Source organism: Spea bombifrons, chromosome 12 (assembly GCF_027358695.1).
Source record: "Spea bombifrons isolate aSpeBom1 chromosome 12, aSpeBom1.2.pri, whole genome shotgun sequence".
Taxonomy (NCBI): Eukaryota; Metazoa; Chordata; class Amphibia; order Anura; family Pelobatidae; genus Spea; species Spea bombifrons.
In genome coordinates this window covers 8912988-8940977 of record NC_071098.1, presented here as the reverse complement: position 1 = coordinate 8940977, position 27990 = coordinate 8912988, and the positions used below count along the sequence as shown (strand labels likewise).

Here is a 27990-nt window from a genome sequence, read left to right as displayed (position 1 = left end):
TTCCTGAGTACAGAAAGGTAACAAGTAAATGTTTCAATGTAATAATAAATATGACATGGCTCAGTATCAAGTCAGTATAATATTAATAAGCCTTCCTTTATTTCAGCATTATACAGATTTTGCACATTTTACCAAGTCAAATGAGCTAAGTCGCAAGGCTCTCGTTAAAAAAAAAAAACCCAATAAAAATAATAACAAGGAGAGAAGGCTCTTTAAATTGTTATCCCTTAGAAACAGACCCCCCATGAACGGTTTGAGTCTCTTCTGGCAGAATTATGAAACGTGACTATGTAACCATACCCAACATGTATGACGTGTGCCATTTTGGTGGCGGTATCTGCCGTTTGTGCCTCCATCGGATACGCTAAGAAAGCAGAAGTATCCCCCCCCCCATGTCAATTTTTATTTCAAAGACACGCTATGGCGGATTAGCTTTATCACTAAGGACATTTTCACTAGTGAACCTCTCAGAAGTGAAAACCAGTCATGTTCTGCGCCAAAAGCGGATGGCTGGCCTTGCGTATTGCTTCGTAATATCTCAAACGATCTAAAGCAATGGTTGTAAATTATTTATGGAAAAAGCTGTGAAATAAACAAACGAGAACCCATGTACAGCTGTATAATGGCAGGGCCGGGCAGCTGTATTTAATGATGGGATGATGAGAACGAGTTTGTCTTTGTGTCTGGAAAATTTCTTCAGGAAGACTGCAATACAGATTAGCCCTTCCAGTACTGATATATATATATATATAGATATAGATATATTAGTTTGTCTTTAGAGTATCAAACACACACAGCAGACACACTTCCCCTTAAGCAAAGTTAGGGCAACCTCCTTTCTGGACATCTCGTCTTAAAAACGTTCACGCTGTCATGCACGGCATGTCGTATTGTGTCTTCAGGATCTAAGGTGACGCGGCAGAAGCACCAATGGCTTCCCTGTCATTCGCTAGACAAATAGCTGAATCCTATCTTTGATCCCCTGCCTGCAGATGGGGCAGGTGCTCAGGGATATGCTGCAGTCTGCGCAGGACCCGTGTCCGCACTGAAACACTAGGTTGATGTAGCTGTCGATGCAGACTGGACAGGTCATGCGCTCCTCCATTTGCCGGTATCGGTTTTGGAGCTCTTCCATGATCTTGCGTTGGTCTGATGTGTCTAAACTAGGAAAGGAATCGACCTCTGTGCTATCTAGAAATGAACGTAATGAAAACAAAACATTAATATTACACACATAGGTATAAGGTCAAAGTTCAGTCAATCACTGGCTTTTAATAAGTATTTGGATTTGGCCTAAGGGTTGTTTGGTATTTGACCCATAGGAAGATCAACACAGGCTAGGTCAGGACCCCCTGATATTTGTATGTTTAAAGCCAAGATAATTCGGAGCAGCAAAAGGTGATTTAATGAGAAATCTTAAAACAGCACAGTTTTCACTAGATTATGTATGTTATAAAAGAATAATAATATCAATGGTAATACCATGGGAGAAAAAAACGCAATACCCTGTAAGTGCAAAGAATGCTAAATACAGCTACATATAAAACACAAATCAATTTATTTATCAAGCCAAAATGGGCAAGTCGGGGCGAGCGGCACTAGGGCCATTTCACCCAGTGCCAACGTGTTGCTAGAATCACAGCCATGTTGTGAGCTCACCTTGCCTAACTTTTTTGGTTATGGATACTTGACACTTAATGCATTTCTTCATTCTCCGGGAACATTCTGGGTAGAGAGCACACAATGAGATACATAATACAAAGTCATTAAAGACACAATAAAGTGCGTACCAGTAACAAACACACTTTATTTTATTTCACATTGATATATTTTATTTTTACCCCCCCCCCCGCATCTTTGGACAGGCTAGAGGTGGATAATGTTCTAAAAATGTGACCTCAACCTATTTTTCTATTGTCTCTTGGATTATAAACTCATCTGAGCAGAGCACTTGTTATATTCCGTTTCATTAAGTTAATGTTCTGCTATGGATTATGATGGCGCTATATACATTAATTGGGGATGTGAAAAGAAAAGCTCTGGTTTCACTGGCCGGAACCACCTTACCTTCACATACTATGCTGTGTTGGCAAGGGAAGAAGTTAATGAGTACGGCCATTTCTGAGCAAACCAAACACTCTGAAGGGCTGGCGGCACACGGCAGGCTGAGGTTGGTCACCGTGTTCGGAGTAGTGTGAACCCTGCGCAGGCTGCAGGTGATGGTGGATGAGCCAGACTCGGTCAGATGTTCTCTGAAACAAAGACGACAGTTATTATACCAATAATAATAATAATAATAATAATAATAATAATTCTGTTTAATTAATATGTTTGTGAATGTGAGGCCTGGGTGGCAGGAAGTAGTAGGAAGTGGAATGCTGGATGGTTGTTCGATGGAACAGGAAGTAGTTTATATAGAATGCGAGTGCAAACACATGTTTGCACCTTTAAGAATTAGAGTTTCTTTCTAAACACTTAGTCATCTTTTCTGTAAAAGGAAACAATTCCTTTCCTTTTTTTATGAAAGCTGGGATTCTGAGACAGACTTCTTTAAAATGACTGGTTATTGTCTTTTGTGATGGAATTAATTTGTGAGTCACTCCTGGATTTTGTCCTTGTTTTGCCTGAACTTTGCTTGCCCCTTGTTGTGGATGGGGGGAGGCGTCCACAGCTTAAACCACGACAGCCTAGCTGTTATTGGACTGGGCTATTCCTAGTGGAACCAGAACCTTGTTCATGGCTATGGGTCAAAGTGAAAGCAGAGCAACACGCTGACAGCACAATCTTTCTGAAATGAACCATATAAAGGTTCCAAAAAAAAAAAAATAATAAAAAAATAAAATAAAAAAAAAAATATATATATATATATATATATATATATATATATATATATATATCTAATAACCCTTGCAATGCTGGCACATTTCCAAAATAAATTAAATCCAGGTAATTATTAATGTATTACATCATTATTATCCCCACTATAAACCATTATTTAAATGAATTACATTCTACTACTCACATATCTATGTAGAACAGTTGCAAGGTATATATGATGATAGTTTGCAATGTTTTATAATATTTTTTTGTTAAGACTGCACTGGATTTCAGGCTCAGGGTTGCGTCAAGGAGATCTGGACACGTTATTTCAACTAGTTTACCTTAATTGAACCTAATTGATCTGAATGGGCGGCCCAGAGGTTTACATTGATCTAATCGGACAAGCAGTTGATTAAAAATAACATTCATTGTAAAGAAATTGTGATTTGCCAAATATGTACACAAGGTTGAGTGATTAGTGCACGTTACCTGACCGTGCCCTGTGAGCTGAATCACTGCCTTCATTCTGTCCTTTCCTCATAAGAATCAAAACAGGTAAACCACGGCATACATACAGTTATTGTATTTTTGTTTTATTTCATGAATTTACTTACTTTCTTCGGTATCTGGCTGTAACTGTATATCCACTCCTTACAACTACTTAGACTGTAAGCTCTATGGGGCAGAACCTCCTGCCCCCCCCCTTCCTGTACTGTGCACTTTAAAGTGCTAAGTACATGTTAGTGCTTAATAAATAAATCATATACACATGTATGATTCCATACTATAAGTTGTGCTGGTATATTATTAACCCTTCTAGTTTTCTGTAATGTCTATTCAATTAACATATTGGCAACTACTAAATGATGCAAGATGATACCTGTATTTTTGGGAGAAGGCTTTCACAAGATGTGCTATCCTCCCATCTTTTATCAGATCCATCGGGGACTTTCCACGGTGATTGGCATAGTTGATATCAGCGCCCGATTGTGCCAGAAAGCAGGCCATTGCGGTACCGGCATTCATCTCCACGTTCCCCAACAAACCAGACGCCTGCAGCTACAGAACGACAACATACCAGAGTATAATCAAAATATAAGGAAATATAATACTTTAATATATAGCAGTTTTATTAAATCAAAAAAGGGCAATCTATATATATATCCCGGAATGGAAATAAAAGCCATTGTGTTATAATCACATTCTTATTATAAGTCAGGCTGGTAATAACAATTTGGGTTCAAATATATTAAAAGGAAGCAATATATCATATTGTATTCCTTTTTATATAATGAATAACATCCCTATAAAAAATATAAAATACATGCATTCATTTACATTTGATGACAATTACCAAACCTAAGTAACGGTGCACACACAGGAGCAACCATCGCACCTTCCCGTTCTCAGGTTTTCCTCCCCATTATATTATTTCTCTCGCATTTTCTAAACTGTTGATTATGTTGCAGTTTAATTGTTCTAGACCCATGGAGGCGACAGCTCCCCTCTCGACAGAGTGGGAACGTTTAACGTTGACCATCCTTATGTCCTCCTCCATTACCTTAGCGAGCAGAGCCGAGCCATCCCCGTCTTGCTCGAGCTCGATAGATTCCAGATGCTGACGCGTTATGACGACGTGCATTGGCGTGTCTCCGTCCTCATCCTCTGCATTCACGTCGGCGTCTTCGGTCAGGAGGAGATGCACCAAGCTGACGTGGCCCTGGGTCACAGCCAGATGGAGGGGAGATTGATTTCTGTTGTTCCTGAGATTGACGTCACAGCGACCCTACGCCGAGGAAAAACACAGCGAACCGTTAGCTGGTATCGTGCGGACAGATGCAGATCCAGAAGCACATTCGTCTGAAACGAAATTCTGCTTAATAACTTAATGCGACTGCGTTTTAATACACGTAATAATGTATCACCTCTTTAATTAAGATTTCCACCACTTCTCTGTGGTTGTTGAGAGCAGCCAGATGGAGGGCCGTGAATCCATCCTCCTTTTTGGAGTCGACCAGCTGACGTGCGCGTTCCAGAATCTTTTTTACAGCCCTTGAAGAGAAGATCATCACGCAGTAATGCAATTACAAGATATTACATGGATACAAAACAATCACCAGGCTCTATGAGATGAGACGTCACCACATCGGCTAAGCTATGCATTAAAAAGGGGCAACCTCTGCAAGCCAACCCTACGTAATGCAATAATTTAATCCTTTAACACGACTCGACTACAACCCACAGTTTAGTGAATAAATCCCACTGGAACGCCTGCCAAAACGTTAGCCAGTGAAAGAATCACGTTGTCACTCCTGAATATGTGTTATCAAAGTTACTACGGGGTCCTGTTAGGGACATTAGGTCACACAAATATAACATATGATTTAAATAATGATATGCTGCAAGTGTCACTGATACAGAATTCATATTTGTGAAGACAAAACAGACAAAAAAATATTTACAGGTTTCTATGATGATTGCTCAATATTTTGCACCAGAGCTGCTTCCGTTTCAACTTGATAACTATAGAGCTAAAAGGAATTAAAGCGTAGAAGGGAGACAACCTGGATATGCCTTATAAAACTGAAACGTAAAGGAAAAATAAAGGAAAAACGAATCACGAAATGTATTTGTGAGCAAAGGCAGCTGCTGCACATGGCCAGTGATCAGGCTTTTAAAGCACGCGGTGGAAAATGTGATGACAAGGAACTGGATTTTTACAATGAAGCTATTTATTTGTCTGCATGTCTGAGCCGTCTCCAGCATATCTCTGGCGTCTACATCAACCATGACTTCAGAAGAAGGGGCATAGAACCCGGAACATTTCTTATAAGTGTCTCTTTAATACGGAAATATGCAGTTAGGAATCACGATAAAAGTTACAAGAAATAAGTTGTAGGGAGCGCCAGATCCAGGCTTTTCCTATTGATAGATCATATGCCTGATGCAGGAGGATTCCCCAAATTGGCCCTAAGCTCTTTAAAACGGTTCACCTTAATCATATACGCTGGCCTGATGTTTATTTAAAACGTATCTGTCATCTCTATACGTGGCCTCGACAAAATTGCTACCAAATGCTTACATTTTGAGAGGCCTATTTGTTAAAGGAAACCCATCACATTAGGTGATGTAATATACAATGAGCTTTCTAAGATGTTAAAAAACTAAAATTTTCTGTTGTGCATTTAATGCGTCTACGGTCAAGCTGTCAGTGTACATGTCCTGGGTGGGATAAGCCTTCATGGGAATATTACCTGTAATATAATAAAACAGTACTCATGTGTACGACGGGGATTAGTGTAACTGTTTACATTACCAATGTCAGGGTTAAAATTTACACTGTTTACATCATAAACCACATTCCAGGCAGCTTCTAAGAACTCACTTCTATTCTGAATCTGGCCAAGGCCAACGATTATAAAGATCCAGCTGTCACCAAGGCCGTAGTGAGGTTTACTCCATACATGGTGCACGGTGGATAAATTATATCACCAAAACTCACCATTCACTCAATAAACCCCAGCATGTTTCTGGGCTACTGGTTACAAGCACCGTGCAACATGATTGCATTATATAAATTAATCAATTCATTAATAATACAATAAGGTTTTCACTATTAAAGTCGCAGACGGTGCTAATGTTGTAAATGACTAGCACGGCTCAGGATCTGATGACTGTCCCGTAAGCATTGTGTATCGCTTGCACAGCGTTTACCCAGAACAGGCAAACGGAGGAGCTTATTTTCTGTACCAACAACTTCACTCCACTGAGTTGCTTATCTAGCTGTCAAAGGGTTAATATTCCCAACCAGTAATCATAGACAATAACTCAAGAGACTTCTCTCCGGTGATGTTGTGTGTTGCCACCACTTGCTTTCCCAAAGGCTGGGTCCCTATGATCAGGGCTAAGCGTGTGGTGAGTTTCTGGTTACTGTATATATAGCTGCGTGTTCCTTTGTGGCGTATAAATTACACGTTTTAGTGCACGAGATGTTATTTCGTTTTTTTTATCGCAATTATATAAAAATGTGTCTCGGATACTGAAAATCATTTCTAGTGACTTCTCTATTTTATCTCCACTGAGGACCAGGAGAGCAGATACTGACAAAGAGCGGCGGTGTATAAAAAGGGACTGCGCCGTATGGTCTCCATGGATACCTGATCAATCATAGACGTCCAACACACGCATCTTACTATACATTGCAAGTATTATTAATGCAGACCTGTCACTCTTTCCTATTGCCAGCATTTTCTTTACAAAGTCACATAACACATAATTATGTAATAAATATACCATGAAGAGTGTTTCTTAGCGTCCTGTTTTCAGGATTTGCATGATTATTCCTCCCCAGTAAGTTATCTTACGGTTAAGTTGCTGATTGCTGTTGAATAGATCAGACAGCCTTTGAAAGGTTAGGAGACGGGAGAGAACTTCAGGACAGGAAAATGATTTGAAAGAGCTGTCCCTGGCACGCTGTAACATGGATCTCACATTCTATAAGGTTTACATGTATCTAGTGTGTGTATATATATATATATATATATATATATATATATATATATATATATATATATATATATATATATATATATATATATATATATATATATATATATATATATATATATATATATATATGTGTGTGTATATATATATATATATATATATATATATATATACACATTACATAATGTTTTACATGTTTTCATAAAGTATATATGTTTGGATTCTATGGGTTATCGACCTTTAAAGAAGGTTTCGTTCTCATGCTGGTTGACTTACAGGACGTTGCCCTTTAACGCCGCGTGGTGCAGGAGGTTGAATCCCTGGTTATTCTGAACAGTAAAATCTATGTTGGGTACTTCCGTGAGGATCTCGATTATGCTTCTGAAATCGGCTGTGATGGCGCAGTGAAGAGCGGTGTCACCACGAGAGTCCTACAAACAAAGACAGAACTCTCTTTAAAAGTCTACCTTAACACCAGTTTAGCGTGGATTTACTGTTACTGAAATGCATACTGGGTTTTCAGAAGGTGAAACATGACGGAGACATCAATGATGCTTCAATGTGACAAATCACCATAACTTACAAATACAAACACCAACAACCGATACAGAACATATAAACTGATAATTCAGCTTATCTAGTCTGCTATAAAAAACTCAAACCTTATATTTAGGATATTAATATGCCCATCCCATTTTAATTCTGTGTGGTCATTGAGACCCAAGTTTCAGGTCAAGCTTTGATAAACTGAGACCTTAGCATTGTAGTTAGGTTAAGGGCATACTTGTTTATTTGAGGCACAAGATCCTGGTTATGCTTTTTGGGGGGCTGATGATGAGCGCAATATAATGCATTTCTAGTCACTGGTCATAGAGGTGGCTGCCCATAAAAATATCCCACGTGGGCTTTTATATAAAGCTTGCACAAAGCATTACAAGTATGATGTGTAACAATGATTGAAAGCCAGCTACTACCCAAAATAACCATTATAAATATATTGGGAAACCCCCCAGATACGTATCAGAATATCTAACTTTCTAAAGTAAAAATCAGATCCTTCCCGTTCCTCCCTTCGTTTCTCACCTGGATGTTGATGCTAGAGTTGGGAACGCACAGGGCTTGCACCACCTCTGTGAACCCTTTGTTGACGGCTATGTAAAGAGCGGTGAACTTGGTGTTATTAAGAAGCTCCGTGTCGGCTCCTTTTCCCAGCAGCACCCTGACTACAGCAGCCTGGTTCCTGGGAAAAAAAGGTTGAAAATGGTAACGTACACATTACAATGTTTCCATTCAATTAGGCAGTATTTATACATATTATTTTTTATATGGAAAGAAAACGTGTTGCGTATTGCCTTCATAATAATTATGTAAAGTTTTATGATGATAGCTACTTCCGCAGAGTGTGTTATAAATGACATTGTTCGCTAAGCAGTAGAGACAATAACTTTTTATGTGAATTATTTGATATGCGTTGAAGAGGCAAGTGTGATGGGGATCCGTGCACTGAATCTCGGCTTATAACCCTTGATGGCATCTCTTCTTGCACTGGGTATACATAGATCACCAAATAAATCACTATATAGTTTGCCATTTCAGAAAATAAAGGCAGATTCGGTATCTGCCTAGGTAGGGACATAGGGGCAGAATGCTGATGCTGAAATAAGGGTTACTGAAAATTCGAACAGGACAAACTGGTCAAACAGTTTAGCAGTTCTGATGAATGTCAACTGGAGAACTCTGGGTCGTCGTCATCATTATTATAGAAAAGGGTCTTAGTATAAGGCTCATGTTGCTTTGACATAACAAGGAACCAGGTTTCATTAACCACCAACAGTTCTCACCCATAAGCGGCGTAATGCAGAGCAGAGTCCCCTTCGTCATCCTTAAGGTCAATGTTTGCATTGGCTTGGAGTAAGATCTTCACCACCTCTATGAATCCCAGGTGGGCAGCCACCTGTAAAGCCGTCCTGCCCTGATTTCTAACATCCACCTACCATGGAAAATATAAAACAGCCACGACATTCAGACAACTTGTTTGATTGGACGCATCAATTACAAGCAGAACTTTTAAGTCAGACATAACCCTTCTGCTAACCTCTGGCATGTTTCATTATTTGTCATTTGAAGCTTTGCAAATTAGCCTGTGACCGGCAGTAGGTTCTGCCGAATACCAGCTGCACGGAGTCACGGCCAATAATGACGTAGACATTTCGTTAAGTTTTTCTTAACTTTTGATACTAGTAAATGCATTATAATTCAGGATTGCACTCAAAAGCTTAAGTTTTATGTAATGAGACTGACTGTGTGATGCTAAGCAGCTGTGGTTCTGGTTAGGATAACTTCATGGGGAGGAAAGATATTGGACGCAAGCCAAGGTTTAGCTAACCACTCTCTGAAAAGTCCGGCAAAAAACGTGTAAAGACGATACTGGTCCATCAAACGTTCCCCGCGGTGAACAGATTGTGAACATGGCCCTTCGAAAAGTAAGGCGAGGGTCTTCCATATCATGAATTTGGAATGACTGTACCTTGTCGGGGTGTTTTTGAAGAATCTCTCTCACTTTGGCGGCATTGCCATGGGCCGCTTCAATAACCAACGAGCTAGGGCTTTCACAATCCGACTTCTGTGCAAGAAGCTTCTCTAAAATGGAAACCAGAGCACCTGCCAATGCAAATAGCATATTCATTTACGAGTCTTCCCGCTTCACCCTGAGCCCTATATATAAAGGCAGACATTTAACCAACAGAGCTCATAGCGGCATCAAAAATAGTCGGGAAAGCTGGCCCAGAGCCACAGTAGGACGAAGTACATTGAGATTAATTGTGTTGAAGAAAGCGCATGATACGTGGGCCACACAACACAATTTTCTTTTTTTAATTGCTCTAAAGATGGTTTTATTACTATGCGTAAAGAGCAAATTTCCTTGTACAGTCTGCCGAAAAACAGCAGTAACTATTTCAGATCAAACTTGTTCCTTTATAGGTTTTTGCAAATCTTAGGAAATTACTTTTCATAGACAACATATATATATATATATATATAAAGTACCTTTAACTTACATTGTCAAATACACATGGCCATTAACCAAATAGCTCTAGAAAAATAAATGCTATCGCTGCCTTGCGTGTGACCATCATGTATAAAGAAGCCAAGGTATGGGTGTGATTAGAGAAATAAAAGGGGGGTTCTTTACATTAGGATTGCATTAATGAAAATAGTTTATGGATTGTTCTTTTTTTCATCAACGCAATCATTCTCATTCTAGCCATTTTGCTCTAACAAATCACGGTACATGTTGTAACATTTCATCTATAAAAGAAATACGTAGGAGGAAACTCTTTCATCTTGCGGTCACCTAGGGGGCAGTTTACAAAGACTGGCACCTAAAACCGAAGACAAGCTGATCACAAACGGGTCTGGTATTGACAAAGTCAATTTAATATTGCATATTTGTGCTGAACAATTGAAATGCTCCTGAGCTCCCAGAACTGATATGTACAAGTTACTGGCTCAGTACAGCTTAACGTTGCAGATTTCAGGAGTAATTCAGCCAAGTTTAAAAGTCACGTTCAGCAGATTTTTGACTTGAGTCCAATCTAATGAATGGGCCGTTTGTTAAGTTTTATTACGCTCACTTTTGGGTTCCTTGGCATTTTCAGTGGTCATGAGGTTTGCATCTTCTTCCTGCTGATAAGCTGTGAGGCAGGCAGGGTTAAACGTCCACGACTGGCCTCCAACAGACACCCTCATGTCTCCATCTCCGAATACTTTGATCACTTTGCCAATCTGTCCCAGCGCCTGGCGCGATAAAAAAAAAAAAAAAGAGAGATAACGTGAAGTCGCATGTAATAAATGTAGGTCACACTCAACAGAGAAACCTGTCCAAAGATCACATGAAGAATCAATCCACAGAGCTCACCAAACACGCAAGTCATATGCACACGGATCTCTTCCCCCAATATTGCAAACCAGGACACCTGGCACACAGCCTTCTGGGACCACCATTACCAAGGGGCTTCCACAAGCCAGCAGTACACAGTCCTGAGACTTGTACGATTCGTCCATACCCTGCTTCCATGGTCATAGCTTTTATGCAAATTATAAATTATCATTATGGATCTTGTAATGGTTTCTAGCTAACGGGTCCACCTATGACCTGGAGTTACACTTCTTACCATATACCACTTAAAAGCATTCACAAAATCTGTCCTCTTTTGATGTGTTCTAGTAAAGCAGACTGGCAATTTTGCTCATACATATCAGATCTCAGCAACATACAAGAAAACACCTGACGGCGGACTACTTTTTTTTTTACATAAATAAATTCCCACTTTTACAATTACGCTTAGATAGTTCTAGTTTCCTGGTATTGTACAAAAGATCAAATCGTTATATAAGGTAGCATGACAAAAGAAATTTGGAATTAGTGAGTCCCCAAATATTGATTTGGCGTGGTTGTGTTAAAAAAATGTCTTTTAGTGTTAGGGCTCGTAACCGCAATCACTCACAGGGGCCATATCATCTGTCCATTCCCCATGATCAACCTGGAGCTTCTTCACTGTATCCATGCAATCCATCACACGCACAACATCACCAACCCAAATGCTGTTGTGCTAAAAGGGAAAGAAAAATAGAATGCTTTTTTTTTTGGTGTTCGGTGCAACAAAATAATAATAATAATAAAAAAATAAATAAATAAATAAAATAAAAAAAAAAATCACAATTCATCCTAGAAAGCTTGTTTCTGAAATTCTGATAATTTTAAGGCAGGGAATAAGCAGTAGACATGATATGGATCACATTACTCAGGTATGGACACATTTATTTAGAAGCCAGATGGACCATTTTAGTTGGCAGACAGATATTTTTAGTAGGGAAAACAGATGCCAGTAGGTATGACTAAAAGATAGATGACTGATGTAAAATGCTAGCAGCGATGGATAACTCAAAAGCTTTTGATGTGTCCATTTCTGACATTCGTTTATGATCTAGGCTTGCGGAGGATAACGTGCCGCTCTCGTTCATCTGAAGCACACATGATTCAGAACCTGCTGGAGGTCGGGGAACACAGACCAAGGTCAAACACACTCATGGATAAGTCAAGAAAGCGCCGTTTAAAAAAATAAATAAATAATAATCTCGGAACTTTCACACATTTGTTACTTTGCCAGAAATCCAGAAATATATTTCAAATATACAGAGGCGTATTGAAACCTTTTGTAATGGTCAAAATGAGATCCACCACTGGTGGGCACATATATGTACATTGTACTTGCCATCAGAATGGACTGTAGAATACCGTGAAATAAATATATAGAGATAATGACTTAAAAAACACTTTTTAATCTGTGTATTGTATGGACTGTATAACTATGTCTTCTGCTTCATTATATGAAAAATATAGCCAGTCGGCTGATCTCATTCTGTCTTCTACATGCTTACATATAAAAAAAAAAAAAAAGGAAAACTGTTGAATAACAGACCATATGAAAATACTGTTTAAATACAAATAGTAGGGGAGGCAAATCATATGGCCCCTGCGCCCAGGGAGCAAGAGCGCCAGTCTTAGTACATGGCGGAGGAACAGGACGGGTTTGGGAGATCACAGATATCCCTCTAACCGGCCCAAAATTAAGGTCTGTTCCTTAAGACCTCTGCTTCGGTGCTAACAGGAGGTGGTCGGAACAGAACAGATGGATCAATGCTATAGACACCACTACTATATCATGAAGCATGAGATATCGCGAAATATCTGCCATCACACATGGCCTTATGGGGACGTCCATTCATTTTACCTTTGTTAAAGCTCCTGGATGAAAAGTCCAACGGGTTTCACTGTTGTACTGAACTCGTACATCACCGCGTTCTGTGATCCTGTGCACTGTTCCTGTCTGACCTATAAACTGCGGAGAAAACATACTTAGATAAACCCGAAAAGGTGCCAAGACATGCCTTCATAATCCCTCTCAACACAAAGATTTAGTCCTACTAATTAAAAGGAAAACCAAGAACACTAGTAAAAAGAATAATCTCAAATTACCATAAAACCCAGCTTTTTTAAGTTGAATTTATATTGTAACTTTGGTATTTAATTGAGACAGCGCTGCAGAATGTAATTAAATGCAATGTAATGGTATTCATTTAAGTTCAGGCATTACCTCTGCCATTTTGGGGTTCCATCCCCCATGCCCTTCTTGCATCTCCCGTAAAATTTCAACATCCAGAAGGCATTTGACTTTGTCCCCATGCTGGAAGGGATGACGTTCTGAGCTCTCCTTCCTTTGGATTTCAGCTGGTTTACCTAAAGACAAGTGGAATGGCCCTGAATGGATGGAGGAATATAATTCTATGTGGTCACTTTAAAGCTGTTGGATTGCATTGTGTATCATTGGACTAGTGACCCCGCTGAACCCCGGCATACCGAGTTTGGGTAAGTGGTCTCTGTAATAATGGCCTCCAGAAGCCTCCGTGATAGATTTCAGATCTACTTTGCCCTTGTGCCCAACTCTGTATACGTTTGTGGTCCCATCTGCCCATGTCACACTAGCCACACTTCGGCCCGTCTCAACGTCCCATCCGCGAATATCAACAACGCGACCTAATTTGCCTTCACCACCTATAAACAAAGAAAGAACATAGGATGAACATGCTAGTCCTACAACAGATTTCAGTAACAAACAATACATCATTCTTAACTGAAAGGTAACAACGATATTGGAATGTCATAGGAGAAAACAGACAAAATGAACCTGCACATTCTACGCGGCGTTATGCCCTCCATAACTGCAGTGTATTTAAAGGATGGTAGTTCCCGTTATATAAATATATACCTTTATGTCGCAAGCATGATTTGGGGCTGTCACGTGTTTGGGACCCCTTTATAAATAACGTAATAGACATATAGCTGGCGTTACAAGTTGTTTGGGAATAACACAAAAAATGGCAGACAAATCTGGCTTGGCTCTTTTTGGGCTTCTGTTTTTCCGCTCGACATTTCTGCTGTCTCCGCATGGAAGATTATTCTCTTGTTTGCAAAGCCAAAAACTTTCTACAGCCATGCCACCAAAGAAAATACATACGGAGGTCTGCATAGACCTCTTATCAAAAAATATATTTTCTGTTTTACGTCTTTCTTTACGGCAGCCCATGTTGTACAATTTCATCTACGGCAAAGACCGGCTACTTGGTATTCTGGCTAGTGCTCACCATCCTGATTGCCCCATTCCCAGTCTGGGCCACGTACCACCTTCGCTCCTTGGAAAATCCCTTTGAGCATAGCACGCTGTAGCCCCTGACGAGGGCCCAGTATGACTCTGTAAATAGAAAAGAAAAAGCTGTGATAATCGTGTATTTCACATTTACAGAATACAGACATAAAAGTGATTCAGATTAATAATTAATAAACTTTTTCATGTCAAGGGCTGGGCACAAAAGTACTGAATACCAACTGAAAAGTAAGCAAACAGAGAGGGGCTTTCAAATCATTTAAAATTAAGTCAAACTAGTTGTGAGTATGACATCAGGGAAGGGATGGGTTGATCAATAAGATCAGATGAGTTTTGTGGCCATTATGTCTCTATGAACTTTCCATTACATCGAGACACAATTATAACCCGAAATCCCACCACGCTCCATACGCTAGCCAATAGGCCACAGGACTATAATGCTCGGTAAACAAGCGGGTTCTGTATTACCCCTTTGATGTTTTATATGCCTTGATACCAAGACAGCGTTATTCGAGGGAACATACTTATCGGTGTGAAAATGCAGCCGTCCCCACAACAATAACATAAGATTTAATAATTACACATCAACCACCCGGCCCCAATGGCCCTCGTTAATCAGCCATCCGTAAATCATTTCCCATTCTCCTACACCGTACTCGGCTCCATGGTCTGACAATAAAACTTTGGTACTTTACCATCATAGTGCAGGGGACTCAACATTGTAGTAGTTTTATGAAAGCCGAGGACCTGCCTGCTGGCGCCCCCTGCTGGCTTCATCACAAAATAGCAGTAGTAACAGATAAATAGGTTTAGAAATGTTCTGTGCAGTTTGATTTTTTTTTAAAAAAAAAACCTTTTTGCCTAATGTGATGTTTTCCGGCGACTGTACACAGCTATTAGCCATCTGTACTCGGCACACTCCTCCATAGTGTTAATGGTCTGGCTGGGGAGCTCTCCCTTGTAACTGTCCCATTAAGCAGAGGCATAGCAGGGGGTTTGATCGCTAAAGAGGTTTGCAGCTAATGTCCTAGTCGGCCTTGGCCAGAATATTTTGTTGGCTCGATTTCCCGGATAAACACGTTGATTATAATGCCCCGTGAAAACGATAGCATGGCTCAGGCTTAATTACACTGATAATCTGATAAATGAAACTCTACGGAGGAACAGACTTAATTAGCATTGCCATAAAGAATCAGCGTGGCGTGTGAGCATGAAAGGAGGTTTACTGCAGTAAAAAGAAATAAAACCAGATTTGTGTCAATGCTAACAATTCTGTATACAGCTCTGTATTATATGCTCAAGGAGAAAAATGTAATTCATAGATTAAATTTGAGTCAAAGGATGCCATTATCTGCACCTAGGTTTTGTTTTAGTTCAATATTACAACACGACTACGGTTAAAACCACAATTGGTTTAAGAATTTGAAATCAGAATCCCATGGAGCCTATAAGATAAAAGTGCTTTATGGGACAGATATGGAAACATCAAGCGGCTTTGCTGCTCGTTGCATTACATTCCAATTAACTAAGAACACCACATTTATGTTTTGTAAACCACAACAATTAGTATAATAATTATTATTATTTAATAAAGAATTTAAATGTTTCTTTTGATATAAGGCAAGACTGGTTGTTTTATAATTATTATTATATACATTTTTGGGGTTTATTGTATATTATGAAGGTCCATACCCAGTGAGCTGCTGCTGAAGGAAGCACTTGGCTGACCCTGTATAGTGTATATATAAATTAGCTCTAAGTCTCCTTACACGTTGAATTATACATCATACTGGACTAGCTCAGAACTCGTTGCTTTGATAAAGAAAAGTGAAATAAGGGACTTCAAACCACAACTTTCATGTAAACTCACCTGCCAGTTCTGCTTTTAGTAAGTAAGCCCTTATGTTATATGGAACTGAAGACTCCCCCTCTTGGTGGAATCTGTAACTGCCACGCCACATTTCCTTAGAGAGTTTGAGGCTCCTAAAGGAGTGTGGCGTTATTCACCGTATAAAGTATATGTACTTACGGTCGGGAGTGGGCAGTCTCATATCTTTCAAAGGCATGGGCCAAGTCATGTTTGTTGTTCATGTAACATTGGGTGCACAGGTCATAGTCAAAACAGACTTTGCACTTCCAACGCATTCCGCGGATTCCATGCTTCTTGCAACAGTCACAGATGATGTTAGGATGGCGAACACCTAAGAAACAAAACACCGGTTGGTAATAATGTAGGTGAGTTGCAGTAGATGACACTATGCCAATAGAGCCAACTCTCCCATTCTTCCAGGACAACCCCAGTCCTTGGTGGTCGATGCTCCACAATGGATAGTTAATGTGCTGAGATTAAATAAGCCCTCTCACACAGTTTAGTGAATAAACCCCAAAATCCCATAAGATTTCAACATTTAAGAATAAATACAAAATATACAGTTCAACAGCATGCTTTATCTTCTCCTTATGCATTTCTTATTAATGAAATATTAACGGCTGAATGAAACATGAGAAATACTTCAATGGTTTTAAAGCAGGAAGCTCTCTGTGTGGTTCATGGAGAAGAATACCACTTGCATATTAAAAGGGAACACTAAAACGTTTATGATACCTTATAGCGGACAATGTTAAGAGCATAAAGCGTAGATGTAGATTGTCAGTAAAACATTAGATGGGTCTCTGTGGTTACGCGACTCTACATCTTAATCTATCAATGGCGTCAAATAACTGGTATCAAAAACATCCTTCTATGGGTCCAAAACAGCAATATTGGTTTTTGTGTTTAAAAAATAAAAACAATTGACCCACTATACTACTTTAATTTGAGGCTATTTCCAAATGTATGCAAATGTTTTTTTGTGTGTTCATTTATGTGAACATACCTATTTGAGCATTATCATACAGCAGGAGGTCATAGGCGCCCTGAAAACCCGCCCGATAGTTAGTCCTGGTGCCATGATCCCATTGGACGACTACGGTTTTGTCGGGCGTCGTGGGGCTGCCCTGTCTGCCGATCTCCACGACCGTTCCCACGCTGCCTTCGCCGTTGTCCTGGTTGGCCCATTTCCAATCCACTCCCCTCACCACACGCATTCCCACCTGCATGTTAGCAGAGGGGTCACAGTCCATTTCAGTCTAGCAACGTGGCTGATGGAGACATCGTGTCAAAGACTTCCTGCCATGGAAGGCCCTGCTTAACGTGGAATACAATAATGCTTTCTTAGACCTAAAATAAGAAAAAAAAACTTAATAAATCGTAAGCCATTCAATGATCACAAATAGTTGCGTGAAAGTAAAGCCCGGTGCTTGTATTAGGGTTTAATATAAGCTCACCGTCCCAGTGGCGTCATTACAATAATATTATGCACGATAATATATTTGAGGACCCACTTGATTTGACAGATACGATTAAGTCCTCTTCTATTCACCTTCGACTGTCCCACACCATGTTCATTTCATTAGCCACTAATAATTCCCAGGTTTGAAATCATGATGATAACTCCGCTAATCAAGCACACAGATAATAAAAGTGCTTGTGCCGTGATTTGTCTCAGGTGGATTTTTGCTTTATTGCCTAAAAAGAGAAAAAAGCTGCTCCCTTTTTTGGTGAAAATGAAGAGGAAAGATGACGTCGCTGTTCTTTTAATTTGGAAGGCATTACTGTGTGGAAAGTGTGAAATACTACATCATGTTGCCACATTCCAGAATAGGGGACGTTTCTTGGAGCAAATTGAGATAAAACCAGGTTTTTCTCAATGAAAACCTACATTGTCCTTTCATATATGGCAGGATTAGCTCAGAAAGGGGAAAATGTTCATGTTCTGTCGTATTAAATTATATGTTTAATAGTAATCTCCTCTCTCCACCACGTTACTGAATAAAGAAACACTTTGAAGCGCTGGAACCTCCATGATCATAGAAGGACCATAGAAAAGTCATCTAACAATCCGCAACAGAATTGTTAACTTCATAAACTAAATAAAACGCAAATATTAATATTCTGTTGCGGTCAGTCTGCTAATTAGAATACGCTTCCCTAATTAAACCATTTTATTTCCTTTTATACCAGCAAGTAACACCAGATTATTAAAAGTAATCCCATTGCCACGGCGACGGCTGAACGAGAAGAAAAAAATACAAATGTGATGTCCTTTAAAATATTAATCTAACCACAGTGAGTATGGCAGAACTAGTCAAGTCCTGCTTATCTAACTAGTCAAGTCCTTTCATGAGTCAGAGGTCTCTTTAGGTGATTAAAACTGAGGCATTCCATTCTTTACTGGAAAACAGGAAGATAAGGACTTATCATTTTTTAGTTGATTAGGCCACATAATGCTTACATGCAGCTGTCAAATACATTGTTTTTTTTCCATTATAAGTGATAATAGTAACCGTGGTGGAAGTTCGTCTTTAAACTTGTTGCCGAATCCAGGGAGCACAGCTGCAATGTCTTAAAAAACAAAGACGGATATCCTAAGTGCCTTTAAATTCCTTCATTCAGACTGTGGTTGAGAAAATAAGAGGTTTGAGTAAACCGGTCTACTTGGCTTCCCCTAGTGAGATACTGGATCAGAGACCAACGTACGGATTATAGCCAGAGGTCGCTTATAATGACAACCGGCCACTTTACAAAAGCAAATCCATGACAGGAGAGTAAATAACAAGAAAAGGAAACCATGATGGGTTCTCATGATACAAGTACAACAACAGGCTGCAGTATGTGGGACGTATAGACTTATGGAAGGAAACCAATTGGTCCGTTATACATCCCCCATACTGCAGGGCAGCACTTTATCTGGGCTGGTCAGCAAAATTTAAAATTATAGGTGTCATGGAAAACATGGCTGATGTGGTCACCCTAGACTAGGTCCTTCAGCAATTTTATATATTGGCCACCAAAATCAGCATATGAATAGAACGAAGGCTTCCTAGCTATAATAACCCCCCCCCAAAGAAGTTTGCTTGTTCCGTTCTTTTTTGCTTACTAGAAATGATAATGTCCCCCTCAAACAAGCCCAGGGACCAGCAGACGTTGTTTATTGCTCTCCAGAGATCCACTTCTTTTAATGATTCACAGAAGTGATTAAAAAAAAACGTCTACAATTATGCTAAATCATTTATTTTCACCTCGCAAGCAGAACGGCTCCATCTTTTGCTTGAATGTAAAAAAATAATTAGCACGCTCTTAAGCCCCGAGCTACTAATTAATATTTACGTGCTCCAAATGTGTTGTTTGGTGTATAAAATGGGTGAAAAGGTCTGCATTACAACAGATGTCGGCTTTATTGTTTTATACGTTTCTTACACTGGTCGATTATCAGGAATTATTCTATCAAGGAGGAAGTCGTGGGTGGAATTAAAGTCCAAAGTAACATCTGAGGAGCAACACTCCATGTTCAGGTTTGCCAGTTCCTTATTCGATGTCTCTCTCACGGCTTTGACGTGGTGTTTTATTATTATATAGAGGCATATGTAAAGCATGAACAGAGGGACACGGTAATATAACGCTACCCACAAAATGAACAGGAGAGAGATAAGCAGATGGGCCTTTTCTCTCTCATTCTCTATGCACAGCTCAGATTAAGTTGTTAGAAATGACAAAGCGATCTGTTTAAAGAGTGAGAATCAGCTTTCTTCTCATTTATGGAACTGACTGTGAAAATAGAGTCGTCGCAGGGTATTCACTAAAAAGGACAATGGGGCCAACCCGGTATGTTTTTCGTTGTGGTCTGAGCCCCGCTGGAAGTCAATGAGACTTTAACTCATGGAACTGGTGGTCAGCCAATTCACACCAGCTAACAGGCGGCGGGGAGAGATGATCCAGTAACAGACAACTTGGCTCTCGAGATCCCATTGTTGAATGTTCATTCTCTTAACTCAAAGGGTAGGGGACACAGATATGACAGCAGATAAGGGCAGTGGCATATTCTGGCCTAGGTCGACTAGGGAGGGAAGCCCCTCTGTCACACAATGGTGGCCCATCGCCCTACTGGTCCATTAGGCTGTGTGGATGGCCGCTTACTTCAGGGGTTGGGTGGGGAGACACGAGATGTAACCGGCATAATTACAATATGGAGATGGGTGCTTTGCTGGCACTGCCTCCATAGCATGCAGTTCTAAGGCATTATAACCCAGAGAGAAGATGGTAAGGTTGAGGTAACCAACAGGGCTGGCTTGGGGTCAAGGCCAGGGCAGAACCCATCCCCAAAACACCTCTGGATAAGAGCCATGCGGCCCATGCAATCTGCTCATTTTTCCTATTGAAAGACTATAGACATGAGTGTGGGCAACATTTTACATGATTAAAATATTATTTGTGCGAATGGTTGGGACATAATGGAATAATGTATTGGAATTTTACATTAAGTTATAAAAAGTGTTAAACTCATTACATTGGTTTCTTTAGCACCCATCGATTGCATGATGGGACTAATCATTTCCTTAGGTAACCTCTTGTGGTTTCAGACGGCTAACAGGACCTGCCACGTGCGGCCTCCGTACTCCTCTGCATTCCCCGGCCAGTAATAAGCCAAAAAATAAGAGGCTTAAGACTTTCTATCTTAGACAGCAACAGTCTGCTCGCACTTGCTGAGGTGGACAATTTTCTAGATAGAGGATGGTGATAATCCTGTAGAGTAATTAATAAATCCCTCTATAGGATTTCTGAGGATAGAAAAATCTTCTGCTCAGCTATTGGTTGAATCGTGATTCAGATGCTCAGGGCAGCATTAAGGCAGATGTCTTGATGAAATGATTAGCAGATGTCTCGATGAAATGATTAGCAGACGTCTATCGTAACCCCCATCCGAGAGACGAATCACAACACTAAAGACATCATTACAATCTGGGAAAGTCCAGCAAAAAGACCGAAATTTGGAAAAGAAAAAAAAAAAGTCGTGCCTACAAAACAATTAGAATGTTAGACCCTTACATGTGCCAGATATGGATACAAATATTTTACTTTGCTTGACTATGTTAGCCGCAACAATGCCAAGAAAACACTAATTTATAGTGTTTTAGGTTTAGGTTTATTTTATTTACTATTTTACCTTCTGAAAGTTGAGATTAATGGTTCTTTCCCCTCCTTCACAAATGCAGCCAGGATCAGCTACCACCACAGAGGATCAGGAACTTAACAAAAGGAGAGGAATAAGTAACTGCGGAGGAATGAGCTTCAAAAGTTGGGGAAAGGGGATTTAAGGTGGCCACTCGAAGCGATGCACTTGGTTTCTTATAAGATCCATTGCTTATATTAACCTGTAAATCCTATCATGGAGATATATTTACAGTATTTAAACTTTGTTTGGTGGTTTAACAATGTAACATGAGCTAATAATGTGATAATGCAACACGGCTACCAGAAACCACCAGAACCGTTGAATTATACATAAGATTCAGGAAGGAGCTCCACGGGGGCATCGGGAGCAGAGAATTATTCTTGAAGATAATCTACTTTGAATGCTTACAGTTCTAGCGTTTCATATTCGGCTTCCAAATCTCCTGCACCTAACGAGTAAATGAATCAATTCAATCGCATCTTTCTGCAATCCCATCTAACAATGATTTTGTATGGTTACCGTAGGGCCCTATTATGGAAGACAAAAGCAATTCTGCCTTTGATCTTATACCGTGCCCTGGAGCTAGAACTCGCTGAAAACAATGTTTTTAATTAATCCGATGTTCTTCAATAAACTAAATCTTCTACGTACGGGAGCTGAAAAAAGGCACTGAAACCGACCTGCTCTCCAGCACATTGCTAGTACTGGTTACGAAGAATGTAACTGGGATTAGGACCCAATGTACATGGACTATCTCTTTAATTAGATGGAAGCCAAGTCATGATCAATGTGAGCCACCATGTAACTGGGCCAGCCTCACCCATCTAGTCTGCCCATTGGTTCTGCCCTAAAGACTCAAACCATAACTGGTCCTTGGTCTTGGCTTATTTTTAGGATGACCTTATACCTATCCTATGCATGTTTAAATGTCCTCAATGTATTAACCTCTACCACTTCTGCTGGGAGGCTGTCTCATTTATCAACCCTGCCTTCAGCAAAGTAATACTTCATTACATTTAATCTCGAGCGGCCTATATATCGTCAGATTCATTTGGGTTACAGATTATAAAGTGATTATTGGAGGTATTCAGTTTGAAAGCAGAAGAGTCGTCTCATGGTGTGTCTCAGCACCGTGTAGAACGTCCAGACGTTATATAGAATGCCTCAGATGATTAAGTCAATTATTAAAAAAGGATTAATTAAATATGGGATTATTACATACAGGGCTAGACAAACCCCAGAAGTCTTCTACCTTTTTACACATAAATTTGTATACATAAATGGTGGCTTTATGATTGGGTAGGGTCATTAGATCAGATAAGCTATACCATATGCATGTTTCTTAAGATATGGGGAGGACGGATGCTAATTGCAGCACAAGGCAAAGGAAAATCATTAATAATAATTCATCTACACAGAAGGGTTCCTTAGTATTATTAGTTTCAGCTATAAATTGTCTCTTTTTAGTCTCCATTCTCAACGACAGGTTGTAATCTGCCGACACCAGATCATAAAAGCGCACTCGTCCAGGAAATCATCAAGAACACACAACGACCCAAATACAAGAAAGAAGGCTAAATGCCAGACGCCTTTCACCCTAAACGAGCTTAATCATTAGCAGCCCCATAACAAGTAATGTGATTTTAGAATGATGAGCCGAACACGAAAGACAACTTAGTTTCCAGGAAGCCCTGGAAGCAGCATTACTAAAAGCAACGTGTGGGATCAATAAAGTACTTATGCTTTGGTCTGCGCTTACACAATATCTTGCTTTATTGTATTTACTATTTCTTTTTATGGCAGGCTTTCCCTTCTTAATCTGCTTATGCTAGGAGGCATGAACTGTTGAACTCCTCAAGCACAGAGATACATTAATAAGCCCAAGAACGTCTATTTCCCAGCCATGACGCGGCACACGGAAAGTCATTTAAGGATGCTAAAAGGTGCTGTGCTGAATTCAAAACTGCTGGAACCATGTGTAGCATTAGAAACATCATTCCTAGGACTGCTGACTGCCCTCTGGAAATAATTCCATAATAATATTAAATAATTAAAAAAAAAATCAAAATGTATTTAAAAATATATACTTTTTTTTAAAGTAAATTGTATATATTTACTTATTCACCCATTATTTTTGCCAGGAACATTTAATTGCCACGTGATACAAACGCAGGCACTGATACGTTGTTGCCATAAACTGAAAACGATTGTTTTCGAAGGTTTCTTAGTTGTTCTGATGTGATTGAGCCTTTTCAAGGAAATATTGAAAAAATAAATCAAGACAAGATTTATGTTCTAACAATAGTGAAAGAGAAAGTAATGTAAGGAGGACCTACGCCTTTAAATTGACGAAAAGTCAGACTGACACCGGCCCGTAAGTAACGCGAGGAATGCAGAACCCTAACATATCTATGAAAAGAATGCCGTGTCTAGCATTTCACGTTGAATCAGATGAATTACTGGTGTTCAATTTGTCACTGGATTAAACCCGATATTAAACATCTCATCGTGAGTCTGTCCTAATCAGACTTCAACGCGGAGAGGGGGATACTCGGCAAATTAGCCATTAACTCAGATATAGAGCCACCCACTTAACCGTAATACAATCCAAGTTATGATGAGCAAATATAAATGATATACTTTTTTTACGCTATACCTTTAAATATTAGTGATGAATAAAAACAACATGGCGTCTTGTAGACTATATTCAGTACAGAGTCCTGTGTATTCGTGTATAATATCTAGATTATTACTCATACTCAAGCGACAAGGTGTCTGTATGTACACTGAATATATAGCTAGACATCAGAGGGAAAGATACGGTGCTCTACTTACTCTCACCACAAGTGGCTGGTCAGCAACGAAGCCACCTGCCCCGAAGGGGAGGGGTCTGCTTTCAGTGTGCTCTGTGATGTGCTGAACATACCGGCAGAGAAAGTGTTAAGTTATGTATAACTTTTCTTTTCCAAATACTCAGTCAATGACTTGCTGTTTTGATAACGCAGGACTGTGAGCTTTCTGTAGGTCATACAACATGGAAGAGTGCTTCCTTTCCACTTATCTCTTATTATACGTTATATGGGTTCCTACAGATAATGTAAACCTGGCCTGCTGTGCTTTCTGTTATGCACACAAATAGCATGATTCCTGTCCCAACGTTTTAGTCAATACTATTTGTATATATAGCAGCTATGAATGGATGTCACGCAGTATCAGGACATTGCTATAAACACTCGTTATAGCCCTTTAAACACGTCATCGGAGGCAAACATACACAAAACTTGCACATGGCCTTAGATGACAAAATCAGACCATATAATGGATAGATATATATATATATATATATATACACATACACATATATACACACACACACACACACATATACACATACCGATATATATATACACACACACACATATACACATACTGATATATATGAATGGACTGGACCATTGAGGTCTTTAAAGCTCTACTCTACTCTATTCTACTCTACCTGTCAGTCAATGAACGATAAAAAAGTGTATCGCTGGTGTCACTGGACACTGCTTATATCACAAAACTTAAGCGACATCTTCTATACAATACAATGCTGTGAAAAAGTATTTACCCCCTTCCCGATTTCTTCTATTTTTGCATATTTGTCCCTCTTTTTCACAGCACTGCATATCTCGTTACTTTGTGTGTGGCAAACATCAGCTGTGGAGGAGCTCATTTTTTTTAGGTATTCCATCAAAGGGATAAAGGAAGGGAAGTGGTTGTCCCTGGCCAGGCCCGGTCTGCCTCTGCCCACTCACTCATGTCTTGGCTCTCATGGTCTGCTCTGCAATCCCCAACTTGATCACACCTTGGATCACCTTCAAGCATTCCTTTTTAGTTTTTCTTAGGGTAAGCGGGGCATATGGGTGTTTTCTGTTCTTAGATTGTAAGCTCCACAGGGCAGGTACCTCCTCTACCATTTTATTTATACCTGTCAATATGTGAACTCCTGTACTTATTATATGACCGCGCTTGTATCCCTCTTTTTAATATACTGGAAATTGTAACACGCCGAGCTTAACCCCTTCAAGACAAAGCCGTACAATGCTCAAAATGCATTGGTTTTATTGGGTTTAAGGACAACCCATTGTCCTTAAGGGGTTAAAGCAAATATACATACATTCATTCCAGCACACGGCACCTATTCTATATACCATCCATAAGATTAATATGGGTTCAACATATGTACTGACTAAGCTGGGTTTGAGATCCGAGTCCCACAATCCAGGATTATTCCTCCAGCGTCTGAAATCTCCGGGACGTCTTAGATAAAAAAAAAACCCAACACGTTCAGACAGTTGCTGATAATACAGATGGATGAGCTGCTTATACATCACAGTGAACACGAGTGCTATACAGACTTCTGCGCATGTGCAAACAATGACATATTCCCAATAGAAGCTACGCATCTGTTCTATAGGATACTGAAAAGTCACAGTATGGTAAACCGAACTGTGTAGGGGGCTGCCGCGCGTGGCAACAGCGCTATGGAATCTGCTGGCGCTATATATATGCAATGTAATATTATTTGGGGCATTTTAGCATTTGATTGATCTTGGAATTGTTGCAATAAAGTATTTTGAACTTTGTATCCGATGTTATAATGGAGGCAAGGAAACAAACTGCTTTGAATTAGTACTCTTTGGAGCTCCCTTTTATTAACCCTTTGTGTACATAAGCCGTTAAGTAATATTTGTATGGGGCCCGAGCACTTTCCATTTCATTAGTTACTGGCTATGACATTCCCTGAGAGAATGGGGATCAATGGGCATCCACACTAGGGGCAAGAGGGGCACTTGCCCCTGGAAAACTTTCTTTGGATGGCCCTTGTGAGCAGCCTTATAATCCACCCGGTCACATGATGGAGCAGCAAAGCCACAATCTTCATCAGAAACCTGCATGTTATAATATCTATGGATATTTAAATTAAACTTCTCGGCTCCTTCCAACTTCTGCCTCCAATTTAAATATCAAAATTAACCAATATTACAACAATGGTTCCCTTTAAATTATTGGTCAGCGTGGTGAACCTAAACAGCTTTACTCGCGCATGTTTACCAAGCCCTCTGAAATAACACTGACGAGGCTTTCTCATTTACCGTACATGTACACTTAACCCATTATAGGCTATTCTCTACCCAAAATACTAATATTATTTTTATTAAGTATGCATTCTTTAACACTTTCATAGCTAAACCAGAATGCAAAACAAGTCCATTTTAAAATAACATGATTACAATGTATAGAATATAATCCATTAAATACTATATAATTAACGCTCAATCTTCATTAGTTTTAAATGCAAAGCATTCTATAGATCTCAGCATTCCGTAGCCTGTGATGGATGGTACCTATCCGAAAACCCAAACAATTCAGTGGATCCCTATATAGAGTTACTTAAGGCTATGAAATGGTTAAAGCTACAGTGCGGTTCATTATTAGCTGGCGGATTTGAACTCTTCACCCTTTATCACTTTCGAGTCATATAGTGATCGACCTAATGTGATCAGTAATCACCGTGATATAAAATAGTATTGATAAGAGATATATCACATCGGCAGTGTGTATTTCTCCGAGACACGGCACGCTAGACGTGTGCATATATCACATATGTATAATTGTGACATTTCACCCATTGTACAGCGCTGCGGAACATGATGGCGATACATAAAACAATAAATGATAATACTGCAAAACGTGTCACGTTGATAGGGTGCATTTGTAGAATATATGTTGTCATTTCCATGTATTTTAATAAAGCTCACTAGCATTTGAATTCTTGCTATGGCTTTTATCACGGAAAGGGGGTCAGTCTAGGCCCTTGTGTACGCAAACTCGAGTTACAGCACAGTAAAAGTGCCCCTGTCACCTGAAAGTACCCAGCCCTCTCTGCTTATATCTGCTTTCTGCCGTATCTCGAGTCATCACGGGTAAACAGTATTATATAGAGAATGACTGGCAGTGCCAGTGTGGGCATGAGGTACTTACCTTTGCGAATAAGGGAACAGCAAAAACCTGTCCCGCTTCCTCAGTAAATCGCTTATTCTGCTTAGTGACGGATCCGCATTTCCCTTTCCAGTTTGGTCGTTCTCCTCTGACAGAAGGGACAGCAGAGCCCCAGCCGCGCAGGGGCTGCCGGGAGCTGTAGTCCGTGGCTCCTTCCACTGGCGTGTCGCCTGCCATTAGTAGTACTACAACTCCCGGCACGCTTTGCGAAGAGGCCGGTTAAAAAGGGAGATTAGGTTAGTTTGGGCTCCCCTAGTGCTCTCTGCAGTGAGGTGCTGAGGGGATCACCCAGCAACAGCCAGCCGGCACTGGTCTGTCCTACTTTAACACGTTGTGTGCTG

General features: G+C 39.9%; 1 protein-coding gene across 5 annotated transcripts; it reads right to left on the bottom strand.

Moving 5' to 3' along the window:
* Positions 1-610: 610 nt before the first annotated feature.
* Positions 611-27751, bottom strand: MIB2 (MIB E3 ubiquitin protein ligase 2). 5 transcript variants are annotated; one of them, XM_053452089.1, is made up of 19 exons: positions 27632-27751; positions 17429-17772; positions 16582-16753; positions 14533-14639; positions 13748-13942; positions 13485-13648; positions 13122-13229; positions 11835-11939; positions 10962-11124; positions 9854-9987; positions 9168-9316; positions 8410-8566; positions 7603-7757; positions 4746-4872; positions 4382-4606; positions 3701-3879; positions 2068-2252; positions 1660-1725; positions 611-1191 (listed from the first exon to the last, which is right to left on the bottom strand). In XM_053452089.1, exons 2-19 carry the CDS (start codon positions 17673-17675, stop codon positions 950-952), a joined length of 2880 nt encoding a protein of 959 aa, XP_053308064.1. In that variant the 5' UTR covers positions 17676-17772; positions 27632-27751; the 3' UTR covers positions 611-949. The 5 variants fall into 5 exon arrangements, with proteins under 5 accessions (XP_053308064.1, XP_053308066.1, XP_053308065.1 ...); XM_053452091.1 differs by having other exon boundaries at positions 9854-9966; XM_053452090.1 differs by having other exon boundaries at positions 13485-13627.
* Between the last annotated feature and the right edge of the window lie 239 nt (positions 27752-27990).